At 36.9% G+C, this 13,697-nt stretch overlaps 1 protein-coding gene across 3 annotated transcripts in view; it reads left to right on the top strand.

Moving 5' to 3' along the window:
* The window catches only part of Gria3 (glutamate ionotropic receptor AMPA type subunit 3), a 291,489-nt gene that overhangs the window by 177,999 nt on the left and 99,793 nt on the right, over positions 1–13,697 (top strand). For all 3 annotated transcript variants that reach the window (XM_048336456.1, XM_048336455.1, XM_048336457.1), the window contains exon 5: positions 3,588–3,641. In XM_048336456.1, coding sequence (XP_048192413.1) covers positions 3,588–3,641 — 54 coding nt within the window. The remainder of the gene's footprint in view (positions 1–3,587; positions 3,642–13,697) is intronic.

Raw genomic sequence — 13,697 nt, 5'->3', positions numbered from 1 at the left:
GATAGCTACCTTCAAATATGTCCATTTGTCCTGGACAGACAATCTGGGCATGGATTACAGCAGATATTCTATGAGCTTTTTGAGTTATTTTTTAATTTAATTTTATTGTTAAGGTGATGTACAGAGGGGTTACAGTTACATACGTTAGGTAGTGAGTACATTTCTTGTCATACTTGTTACCCCTCCCTCATTTTTCTCCCACCTTCCCTCCCCACAACTCATCCCCTCGTTGTACAGGTAATTTCAAAAATATTGTATTGTGAGTATTGCTATTACATTGGTTCATCTTATTTTTTTAACCTGAGAAACAATGTACAAAAGAATGGTCTCTTTCCACAGTACACAATACATCCTAAACACTTTTATACATGCTATCCAATTTGATCTCAGCAACACTGCTGTGATAGGAAAGTCCAGACTACAGACAAGGAAATGGGGGCTCAGGAAACTTTCATGATTAAGTAGTCAAGTGAGTAAATGGCAAAGTCCAGTCTCTGGGTTCCCATTCAGTGTTCTTACACCACTACCACCTTCCATTGCCTCATCTCACTTTCCTTACTCTCAGAAGGACATTAAACTCTGCCTCTGGTGCAAAAGACATATTCATTCCTTTTGGGCTTTCTTCCTTATTTCTAAGATTGTTATATGTCCTTAAGAATAGTCACGGGCTGGGGATATGGCCTAGTAGCAAGAGTGCCTGCCTCATATACATGAGGCCCTGGGTTCGATTCCCCAGCACCACATATACAGAAAATGGCCAGAAGTGGCGCTGTGGCTCAAGTGGCAGAGTGCTAGCCTTGAGCAAAACGAAGCCAGGGACAGTGCTCAGGCCCTGAGTCCAAGGCCCAGGACTGGCAGAAAAAAAAAGAATAGTCACTAATTTTTCTGACAAAGTTCAAAACTCCCTAGCTTTACTATATTGAAGGTTGTCAGTGAATTAAAAATTCAACAAATGTATGGTCCTAACTTGCCACCAAAAGTTAACAAATGTCACCAGCAGGGATGTTTCTCACAAGCGGACACTGCAGAATACAACCCACAAGACACCTAACAGCTCATTTTGTGTCATGGCAGCATGAGAAATCACCTCCTCAAGACATTCATTAACCTTTCATTTCCTTCATAAATAATCAGTCAGAAATGTAACTCATATTTTAAATTAGTCAAAAACAGTCCGCTCTCTCTCTCTGTCTCTCTCTCACACACACACACATACACACACACTAAACACACACACATATATACACACATACACTAAACACAAATCTGAAATTACTTGATTCTAAGGAAGGCATGGTAAGCATTAGATTCAAGTTTGTTACTTCTCTGGCACAGCTTAAACTTGCTCTCTTCCATGAGTCCCTCCCTGTGCATGCCTTAGACATCTTGTCATTCTCTTTCCCAAGAACTTAGAGCAATTATTGGCATTCAGTAGCTACCAAATCACTGCAAAGTTGAAAAGTCTAAATTAACCTATGGTAAGTTATGGACCACCTGTACTTAGAAGCCATGTAATGTACCATACTGCACATAATTGTACTAGGATATATAACCACATCCACTGCAGTTACCAAAATATGTGGATACTCAAGTTATTTATACAAAATAGTATTTAACTATTAATCTCTAGATTAGAATACCTTATGCAATAAAATGTTATAAATAGTTGCAATACTGGAGTTTAGGTGAATAATGTTAAGAATAAAAGGTTGTACATATTCAATACAAACTTTTTTTCAAATATTTTCTGCCTAAGGTTGGTTGGATATATGAATGCATGATACACAGATAGGGAAGTTCTGCCTAAATTACTGAAGCATTTCTAGAGGAAGAAAGACTCAGCCTATAATTCCAGCATTATCATTTCTTAAATATGTGGTCTTGGACAATTTACTTAAACTCTCCTTAAGCTAATATTCTTTATCCACAAAATGAGATTGTTAAGTCTATCTAGGAATTTTCTACCTATGCATCATTTAAGATAGTGTCTGGTATATATTAGGCAGTGAAATAAGGGCAGTTGTATTATTACAGCTTTTCATATATAGTTCTGATTTGATATGGGTGCAATTTTGTCTTTCTAAGATTTTTAAGCCATTTGACAGATGCATCCAGAAAACAATTCATCATGAAGCTTAAGCTTAACACCCCTTATTTTTATGGCACCTATCCAAAGCCTTGTTTCAAATATTGTATTCATAATTTTGTGTGTTCCTTTCCTTAAAGAGTGCTCCAAAAGTTATATTACCTTCAGACAAGTACAAAACTTGGTCGTGTCTTTAAATTCTATATTATTATTCTCTTGTTCCCATTACCTTCATCTAGTACTGAATAAAATATTTTGTACAATCTTTATTAAAAGTTTTTGTGGGGGCTGGGAATATGGCCTAGTGGCAAGAGTCCTTGACTCATATACATGAAGCCCTGGGTTCAATTCCCCAGCACCACATATATAGAAAATGGCCAGAAGTGGTGCTGTGGCTCAAGTGGCAGAGTGTTATCCTTGAGCAAAAAGCCAGGAAGAGTGCTCAGGGCCTGAGTCCAAGGCCCAGGCAAAAAAAAAAAAAGTTTTTGTGGTCTTTTTTTATGAGGTCATAAACTTATATCAGGTATTTACTCAAAAACTGTCTGCCAGTATATTTGGCTGGAAACTATTTAGCCCACTTTCATATTTTGAGATAATAAAAATGTACTTTGAAAAATCTAAGGCTTAGTTTTAAGTACAGTGTTGCTCATGAAAATTATGATAATGATAATGACCCTCAGGAAATGTTTCTCATTCTTAGAACAACTGAGATTTTTTGCTAGGCAATTATTGGTAGTGAGGATTGCCCTGAGCAATGGATGATGTCTATCCACATCCATGGCCTCCATCCATTAGATACTAGTAGTACTCCTCCCAGTTGTGACAAGTAAAAATGTCTCTAGATATTTAGGGTTTTTTTTTCCTCTCTATGTATTGCCAAATGTTCCCTGAGAGAAACCACTTTTGATGGCCCTAAGGTATCGTGATCAGCAAAAAAGATATGCTGATAGTCTCCAAGTCTTTCACATTAGGACAGAAAATGGAAAGCTGGCATTTAGGTTTTCAATAAGCAAAAATAACCTCAGTTAACCTGAAAATCCCATTAACCCCATTCTTTTGAGTGTTCTATTCCCTAAGCATTCCCGATAACACAAAAAAATGTACTGTACATTCTATTTTCTAATTTGTACGCAAAGTGCAGCTCATTTTCCATCTCAATAGCTAAGTACAGAAATCCAGTTCACGGGTGGGAGTGGACAATCAGCTTCATCGCCTCTGCCATCTATTTTAAGTGACAATGATGCTACTGACCTGGAAGTTTGGAGATTTTTTTCCCCTTGTTTTCACATTTTAACTTTGATATGGGGAATTTTTTTCTGTTTTATCAGAAAGCAAAATGAAAGAAGAAGCCCAATCCAACTAACTGCTATTTTACTGTATAGAAAATACCTATGACTTTGTTGATAACTTAAAGGCATTTGTTCTAGCCATGCCACTGATCATGCAATTGAAATAAACTTCTTGAATAAGCAATGCTTCTCATTTCTTTTTTATTCTTCAGGTTGTGATCCTGGGAAAACATTCAAGAGGTTATCACTACATGCTTGCCAACCTGGTAAGAAAAGGCATTGTTTAAGTGTCTGTGGACAATATATTCTGTTTAGATTGTGTCATCTATAATCTTCTAAGCAAGAAAAACAAGATGCATTTAATGTATTGAGTACATGCTTGAAGAAATGTGTTTAGTAAATACCCAAATCTGAATGCACTAGTCTTGTTTGCTCTTTGTTTGAGCTGTGAAGCAGTATTCTTAACTTACTTAAAAATAAGTTGATATGGTTTCCCCTTATTACTCTTAGATTAAGTTTTTATTTAAAACGTGAAGTCTAATCGGGTTTGAAATGTATAGCAAGCAACAAGTTACATAAGAAGCTAACTCTTTAAATAATTCACATGAGCATTTGTGCATGTCAGTACTGGATACACTCTTTCAGAAGCAGATCACTACACAATCTTCACAAACTAGATGCCAGAGCAGATTTCACCATGGTATAGTTAATTGACTCTGCCAAAGTGTATAGGTAGGCACCTTCCTCCTTACATAAGACAAAACCTAAATCTTTACCTTCAAAAGTCTCTTGACAGTAAAATTCATGATATCTCAGGAGTTCATATTTCTTTAAGGTTATTTCATACCTATTCCTTATCTGAAATAATTTATTTAAGAATTAACACAATGGCTTATAAATTTGTAATATCTGTTTGGTGGATGATCTGAATAATACTATCTCCATTGAATGAAAGAGAAATGTTAAATTATTACAATACCGAGAATCCATTAAAATATTATACAGCATGAGTTCTAACCCCAATTTTGTTTCATTAGCACTAAGATCCAGGATCATTATAAATCTCTAAAGTAAAAGAAGAGTAACAAAGGTAAAAGATTATTGTAATTATATTCCTAGATTTCTTAAATTAAAGAAAGTATCATATTTTGTTTTATTAATGAACATTTCTAACAAGAAAGGAAATGTTACTTTAGCTTCTTTCTTAGGAAGTATGTGTGTTCAAAAGGTGTATTATATAGAACTGCTCTCAAATTTGGTACACATTTTCAATAAAGTGATCAGTGTGGAACACTTCAATCCACATGGGGACTAAATGAATCCACTGTTTTAGGAGGAAAAAATATTCATTCTTGCTTCATATTTACAAATATTCAATTATGGTTTTAATCAACTAATAAGTAAAAGTAGGCTTAACTGAATAAAAGTAAAACTATAGCATGGTTAAAGTTATGGCTATTACAAAGCACCTGAGACAGTTATTGGTTATGTGTCTTTACTCCTTTCTTAACAATAAATATTCTACTTTCCTTCCCTTCCTGTTTCTTCCTCCATCCCTTTCCTCTTTTGCCTCTATCTTTATGTCATAGAACGTAGCAAGTATATAGTGTAGTGTTTAAATTGTGGGTTTTACCCATCACTAACGGTACTTGAAGTGACTTTAGGTAGTCCTGTCACAAACTTTTATTTTAATAGAAATATATTTCTTTACTAGGTATTAGAAAATATAAAAATAGTCAATCAAAATTTTACAGACCTCATCTCATACAAGACTAAAATAAAGATTTAACAAATGCAAAATGATCTTTTAATGTTTAAGTGTGTGGAATAAAGAGATCTATCCAAATCTAGGTTTTGTATATTTCTCCAAAAAGTGGTTAAAATTGTACATACATGACTGAAGCTTAAGAAAGAACACTGAACTTAGGGTCACAAGGTTTGGGTTGCCATTCTACATTTGCCAATAACCAGCCATGGTATCTTGGGTAAATTAGTTCGTCTGTATGCACCTTGGTTTTCTTACTCTGGATGTAGAGGTAGGAATAAAAGGGGTTTCATCTATATGTTTAGTGATTCTTTGGAAGCACATGCTAAAACTTAATTAGAAGTATAAGTCATTTTGGAAGTGATCCCTGTGAAAGACCCCAAAAAAGAAACATATGAGTAATCAATGAAAGCTTCATACCACAACAGACTACTGAAGAAGGAGGTGAGGACAGAAGTATGATGGGAAGAACTTCAGACTACACAGCATAGCTTTGAGAAAGCCTTGGCTAGCACAACTGGGAGCTTCATTGCAAGGACTGCCGGTAGATGAGACCTATAGTACTCCAAATAGCAAGCCACTGTGTCCCCACTTTGCTGTCATTGGCTGCAAGCTGCCCAGGAAACCAATACCTTCTACTTGAAAACCCAGGAAGATACTGAAGACACATGAAGCTGGAGGTTTATCAGTTTCTTTCTGAAAGGGATATTTGAGCTGTACACAAATGGTTATCTCAGTTGACCTAAGATGATCTACAGAGATTTCCCATTCTAAAATTCCAAGCCAGATTTCTAGGCTCCAAGTGGCTATCCTTCAGAAAACCTTTTCTCTGTTTTCAGTCCTAAGATCTGACAAAAATGAAAGCCAGCAGAATGAAAAAAACTACAAAAAGAGAGCTACCAGGTGTGGTAATACACACATGTAATTCCAGTATTTGGGAGTTGAAGGCAGGAAGATTTCAAGTTTGAAGATAGCCTGGGCTACATAAAAAATTCAAGGCCAGTTTGAGACCCTGTCTCAAAAAAGCAAGGGTTGAAGATATATTCCCAGTGGAAGAGTTCTCACCTAGCATATGCAAAAATTTAGAGAAGACAGACAGAGGAGAGACAGGAGACAGAAGTAGAGAGACAGAGATGTGAGAATTGCGAGTACAAAGTTGAGATAAAAAGTGGTAAACTGAATCCAAACCACACAATTCAGAAGAAACTGATCGTGTGTGGCTGTTACAAGATCAACCACAATTTTTCCCTTCAAAAAGAAAGTAATGTTGCATAACTGTAACCCCTCTATATAGCACCTTTATAATAATAAAGAAAGAAAATGTGCAGTATCATGTCAGTCTGACTAGTGAAAACCAAAACTCATTTATCATGTTTTGAGCAGCCCTCTCTTCTCTTCCTCTAGTGACCTTCTTTTCATTTAAACTCAGCCATGTGTTTCCATAAGTCCTTGTACTTTATATCAAATTGCATTTTGACAATAGATGCAGGAACTACAGCTCATCTTTGACAATAATACTGAAACTGACAATCCCTTCTATGGTTTCCAGATTTTTAAGCAGATATAAATACTCCCAAACACCTCCCACAAAGACATACACATGCAGAGTAAACGACAACTACTTAAAAGCTATTTGAATGGTCAAAAAAGGAAGAGGTTTCCCTTCAAGATGAGCCATCTGGCCTTGCAATATGAGCCAGCTGGGTGAAAGCTGAGGATGTATATGTATTCAGGGGAACAAACTCTAAAACTGAGTCTTGGTGTTACAACACCATAAACCACTTCTTTCTTCTACACATGTGCATTGAAGAACACACACATTGCTTAGCTAAGCTTCCTGGAATCACTTGCACCATAGCTTCAAGTGTCTCCTTTGATAATAAACCATCTATCTGGCAAAGAGTTCTATGTGCTTTTACATGGACCTTTCCTAGAAGCACTCTTAAAGCAAGAAGATGGATATTCCATGAATGCTTCAGCAAAATCCTTTCTCAGGTCAGAATGTCCATTTCAAATTGGAAAACAAGCTGAAAACTATTCTAACATTTTGAAATCCTTGAAAGAAACAAAAGATTCTACCAGGAACATGGACCAGAAAGATGATCTGGTCAGGCCAACAGTGGATATCCCAATAGAGCAAGTAAGTTTCTTAAAATTCTGTAACAGTTGATGATGTCTTTACTTCTTTTTTATGTCTTTACTTCTTACAGGTTCTTCCATAATTAATTCTTGTCTTCTCTTCCAGGGCTAAGAAAGTGCTTTTTCTCTACTCTAGTCCCAGAAGTAACCAGCCTGTATGCAGCCTGCCATTTAAATAGCCTCTCTTTCTCTTATGACAAGAAGGCCTGAGATCAGGATCTTTACACTGCATTTCCAGACATATTATATATTATTATTTAATTTGTTATATATGTCAATAATACAGACTCATAAACTAAGATTAAGAATTGACACAAAGGGGCTGGGAATATGGCCTATTGGCAAGAGTGCTTGCCTCCTACACATGAAGCTCTCAGTTGGAGTCCCCAGCACCACATATATGGAAAACGGCCAGAGGGGGCGCTGTGGGCGCTATGGCTCAGGTGGCAGAGTGCTAGCCTTGAGCAAGAAGAGTCCAGGGACAGTGCTCAGGCCCTGAGCCCAAGGCCCAGGACTGGCGCAAAAAAAAAAAAAATTTAAATAAGAATTGACACAAAGGAATGAGGAAGGGTAGGGTAATGAAAGAAAAAAAGCATTAGACTAGAAGCTAGAAGACAGGTTTGGTTTCTAGGAATTCATTTAACTAGGCTATGGTTAGTGAAAGCTCTGTGAACTTGTCTCTTTATGTATATAAAATGGAGTTAGACAAAAATCACTATTTCGAAAAATCTGCTTTTTGGGCATGACATAATTTTAGGTCACACATGGTAAAAGTTCTTTAAATTTTTATTAGCTTTAGAATTTATTGTAAATGGTAACTATCCCATTGGCACTATGATTTTTACATATAGCATCCCTCATTGTAATGAGGTTAAAGCAGATATTTAAGTCTCCCCCCCGAAAAAAATGTCAATGTAAAGAAAAGACATTAAGCAAATTATAGTTTGAATAACTCACCTATATAGCAAATTAAACTATAACAGTTCTATGCTAATGACTAAAATTTGGTAAACAACCCCAAGGTGTTTCTTCCTTCTCGGAAGGCCACTTTGGGTAGGGAAGGACAGCACAAGAGTGTAGATGTGGAAGCTGCTAATGATGAGGCAACAACTGAGGGAGAAAAACTGAGCCACATTATCCTTGAGAGTACAAAGTCTTAAGGTAAACTGAAGCTTTAAAATCAATACAGATAGGAAACTGTCAAGAGGAGTGAGAGTACCTTTATCCAAATTATAAACAGAGGTAAGAATGTGCTTAATCAATCAAAATAGTCTAGTAGTTGACAGTAAATGAGATCTATTTGATATGTGTCTGTATGTGTGCATATGCGTGTGCGTGTGTGTGTGCGTGTGTGTGAGTGTGTGTGTGTGTGTGTGTGTGTGTGTGAGAGAGAGAGAGAGAGAGAGAGAGAGATTGGGAATTGAAGTCTTACCTTTTGAGAAACCCACCAGTCCTAGATCTGGGATGAAATGGTTCAAGAACAGATATTTGTTAACCCAAAAAATAAGATCAAAAAGTCTAAGCAATTGAAATTTCCAGAGGAGAACATGAAACAATCAGAGCTCATTCAGTGCTGTACCAGTTAGCCAGTAGGTCAAGTCTGGTCCCTAGATTGAGGACAGTTGTCTTCAGGTGGAAGCATAGTAAAGTAATGTCAGTTATCAGCAATAGAGAACAGCAGAAGCAGGCAATCAAGCAAGTCATTGTGCTTGGGAAGGAAAAGGAAGGAAAATTACTGTACCTTCACTTGCCCTGCTGTGCTAGCTATTTTCTTTAAACTTCCCATTTGATCATCTCAGAACTACTGTAAGGAAAAACTTCGTGTCTACCTCAAACCTCTACGAGATCTGGAAATGGAATCAGAAAAGATACTTGACTTGCCCAAACTCTCATAGATAATCCATTGCAAAGCTAGGTTTCCAATCCAGGTTGGTTAGAACATTGGTAGATATCCTTGTCTTCCCAATGTACTTACCAAATATCTCAGTGAAACAGAAGCCCAGCTCCACAAAGGTCACATGAAAGCATATTCAAAAACACAAATGTAAATGGATAAAGCACAAACTATCAGTCTGAGTGAGGTGATCATAGATAAAAGGGCTAGGACAACTTTGTGAAACTGAATTTGAGCCTTGTCACCCCCCTCCTCCTCTCTCTCCTCTCTCTCCTCCTCACCCTCCTCCACTTCCTCCTCCTCCTTCCTCTCTCTCTCTCTCTTCTGTCTCTCTATATTTTATTCTCTTTCCCTCTCCAGCCACCTCATTCACATTATTAGTATGCAATGGAGGGATATTAGGTGACATCTAACGTTTTACTAATAGAAAAGCATTACTCATAAAGTAGAATCCAAAAAGACAGCCAAGATTAAGCTTGAAAAAGTGAATTCTGTAGCTTACCATATCTCGTAATGTACCTGAAACAGAGAAAAGCCTGTTTCATTTAAAACAAAACCAAATTTGAATGGATTGAGTCATGCTGCTTTGCTTGCCAATAACAACTACTCCCGTCTGCTCCCTTCCCCTTCCAGGTCTTCTTGTTCTGTTCTCTACTTTCCCTTTCTTTGTGCTCCCAATTGTAATGTTCTAAATAAAAATTGACATGCGCAAATCCATGTGTTGGGATCAGTGACACCTTAGCAGATGGCATGTTAACACAGAGCTCATTAAACTGGAGGTCAGCTTTGCAGACAATGAGAGTGGGCTTAGAGGGAGAAGTTCCAACTAGTCCTGAGTCCCAGAGAGCCCAGTCCTGTCTCCTGGCTATACAATCTCTCTGGTGGCTCATGATTCAACTTCTTCTTCAAGTTGATAAAATTTGGTATAATATCAAAGGAATGGGGAATGGGGATTGGTCTTGAGTTGAATTTCCTATTACTCATTTAGAATGCATTAGTATAAATTAGCCAACATTCAGATACCCACTGTCCCTCTCCCCATCAGAGTGAAACATTGTTTTCCATATCACTCCCCACCCATCCTTCTCATTCATTCACTCTCTATGCCTTTCCCTGTCTCCATTCTGTCTGAAATTAATAGGAAATACCACCTCCAACCCAATGTCCTAGCAAAATTAGTTGAAACAATTCTGTCTTCCCTCCCAACCTCCTAGATCATGCCCTCTAAAATCTAAATCTTAAGTTACTTGTGAAGATGAACCAGTTTCCCCCCAAGTCTTCATGGATCAAAAAAATTGACAAAAATGAGTTAACAAAAATGAACACAATAAGACATATAAAATGAGTCCTATCTTCTCATTATTACATTCAACTATTATAATATTACCATGTCAAACTGCAGAGAAGGTTAATACAGAATTACTCTTTTCTTTTCTTTGTATCATCTCAGACTGGCAACAAACAACAAACTATCCAGTCTGTACATACTTTGGGTAGTGCTGCTCTAAAGGTCTTTACAGGAATTTTTGTGGTCAGAGAAGTCTGTGTAGAAAAGGTGACTTAAAACATAACATCCTAGCCAGGAACTGGTTCTGTAATCCTAATCAGAAAGCTGAAATTTGAGGGCTGCAGTTAAAAGCCAGTCCAGACAGGAAAGTCCACAAGACTTTTATCTCCAATTAACCACAAAAAAACAGAAGTGGAGCTGTGGCTCAAAGTGGTAGAGTGCTGGAGTGCTAGCCTTGAGCAAAAGACCTAAGGGACAGTGCCTAGGTCCTGAGTTCAAGCCCCAGGACTGGAAAAAAATCAGTGTCTAATGGAAGAATTTTGTGGTATATAAAGTGCAATTCAATAAAGCTGTTAATGAAAAAGATATCAGTGATTATTTTCTCCACTAGTAGCACTTGTTTAAAGTCATTATTATTTTTTATTCTTACAAATAACTGCTAAGGGACAAAATGAGGGAGTGGGTAACTTTCTAAAAAGAAATGTACTCCTTACCTTACTTATGTAACTGTAACCCCCTTGCTCATCACCTTTACAATAAATTTTTAAATATACTGAAAAACCAAATAACTGGTAATACACTGAAGTGCTGTGAGAGTGGTATCCAAGTGTCTCACCATTGTACTAACAGCTAACAGTATGTTTGTTGATTGCTTTAGAGAATAAAAGAGTGAGCAATACAAGCAGCCTGTAATCAAGTGGTAATTTGTATGGTATAATCTTTCACTCTGCACATTACAAGCTCCCTGGAGGATGGGCCTGATTTCCAGGAAAAGACTTGTGTCTTTCATTAGCAACATGGTAACTTGAGTCACCACAATTACTATGCATTTCTATATAGAAGCATCACCCAGATAAACAATTCAAATAGCATATAAAACAGCTACCCCTCATCCAACTTGTGAGATAAACTGTCATCCTTGGCAATTTTCCAGCCCTCATTCTATTGTTTTAATGATCCTTTGTCAGGCCACACTCCCCATTTCTCACTCAAGATCGATGATTAACTCTTAAATTAAATCAACCAGTATATCTCGTCTTTTTTTCCCTCTACATACAAAATGCACCCACAAATAATGTTATATGAAAGACAAAGCTGAATAATATCTTAAAAGTAAATGCTCAAAAAGTAATACTAGATTATATTTATCTTCAGCTGTTAATTGTCTATACCAGAAAGAAAATGGATTTCAGTATGTGTAGAGCAAAGGGCATGGAATAAAACCAAGTTTACTTGAATCTTTTGGAGACTGGGTTGTTGTTGTTTTTTATTCTCAAAGACTATGTATTTGGATGACAGTTGTTTAATCATTGTGGGGAAATATGGCCTTGGAAAACGTACCAAGGGTATCTAACAAATCCCTGAATTAACTGCTCAGGCACAATGGTGTGGTCCATTGTATAAGGCTATGTTCAAATGTGGGCAACAGTACACTGAATCAAAGAGGTGTTATGTGATTAGAAATTGATGTAATTGATGAAATATAACAGAACTTACAAGTGCAAGTGAGTAGTTTCCCTCTGAAAGGAATCACTTTGAGAAACTATGCTATATTTATTTACCCCTGTGCACAGCAGTAAATATTCAAATGTATAGACATTTAGTATGAAGAAAGTGAGAACATAGAGCTTCCACTGACCCTATGGACAGTACAATGTCCACTTCTATACACTCTAATCTCTTCCCCCTGAACATAAACTGTAATGACATAACCACTGTGGTAATTAGCCAACAAAGCCATCCATTTTAGACAAACAGTATTGGTGAAATGCAAGCAACACTAGAATTGGATACAGTTAGATTTACCCCATAAAAGTTATGTAGTATCTAATAATTAAAATCACTATGAAATGTTAAAATGAACTTAAGAGACATTCCATTTGGCAAAACATGGAACTTCAGACCTTGGAGTCATTTCTCAACTGCATTGCAGAGTACACAAATGTACTTACTCAGGGGAAGAGGTGACACTGTCCAAAGAGAAATATACTCATTACCTAACTTAAGTAACTGTAAACCCTCTGTACATCACCTTTACAATAAAAATAAATAAATACTTTTAAGAAAACGTGCTTACTGCATAGAAAGCATGAGAAGACAAAGGTCCATGTACAGTCATCAGAATGTACTGGGTTTTCTGGGTGCTGGTGGCTCACTCCTGTAATCCTAGCTACTCAGGAGGCTGAAATCTGAGGATCCTAGTTCAAAGCCAGCCCAGGGGGGAAAGTCCATGAGACTCTAATTGTCAATTAACCATCAGAAAACCTTAAGTGGTACTGTGGCTCAAAGTAGTAGACTGCTAACTTTGAGCAAAAGAGCTCATTGACAGTGCCTAGGCCCCAAGCCCCATGACTGACAAATAAAAAGGATGTACATGGCTCATAGAATCATTGGAAAAAAAATAAAATAGCATAAATTTTAGTCAAGGACAAAGAGACAAATTTAATATATCTTAATTATTACTTTACTAATTTTAAGCATTGGTAAAGATGCAGAAAAATAACAACTTTTGCACATTAATGGTGGGAATGTAAATTAGTGCAGCCATTGTTTAAAATAACTTGGCATTTTCCCAAAAATCCTAAAAGTAGAACTATCATAAGGCCCAGTAGTCCTACTTCTGGATCTACAGATGCTCCTTGACTTACAATGGAATTATATCTCCTCAAACCCCTCCTAAAATAAAACACACAAAGTCAAAAACACATTTATATTAAACTGGGCATGGTGGTACAAGCCTAGTGCAATTGCACCTACTTAAGAAACAGACAGAGGAGAATTGATGGCCAAGACACAAAAAGATGAATATTGAATGGTTTTCTAAGAAGAATATTTTTTAAACTGAACTCTTAGTAAGTAGAATTATAGTCACTGTTGGTATATTGCCTTTACAATAAAAAAAGAAGAATTATAGTCACAAGAGGCAGAGGGGAAGGATTATGGAGTTGTTCATCAAGATACAAAGTTTCAGATGGTGCTCTTGAGCACTGGCAGGCACACTGTGGATTGACCCCCCC

This window comes from Perognathus longimembris, chromosome 28 (genome assembly GCF_023159225.1).
Source record: "Perognathus longimembris pacificus isolate PPM17 chromosome 28, ASM2315922v1, whole genome shotgun sequence".
NCBI lineage: Eukaryota > Metazoa > Chordata > Mammalia > Rodentia > Heteromyidae > Perognathus > Perognathus longimembris.
Note: the sequence above shows the minus strand (reverse complement) of the source record. Positions and strands in the feature narration are given on the sequence as shown.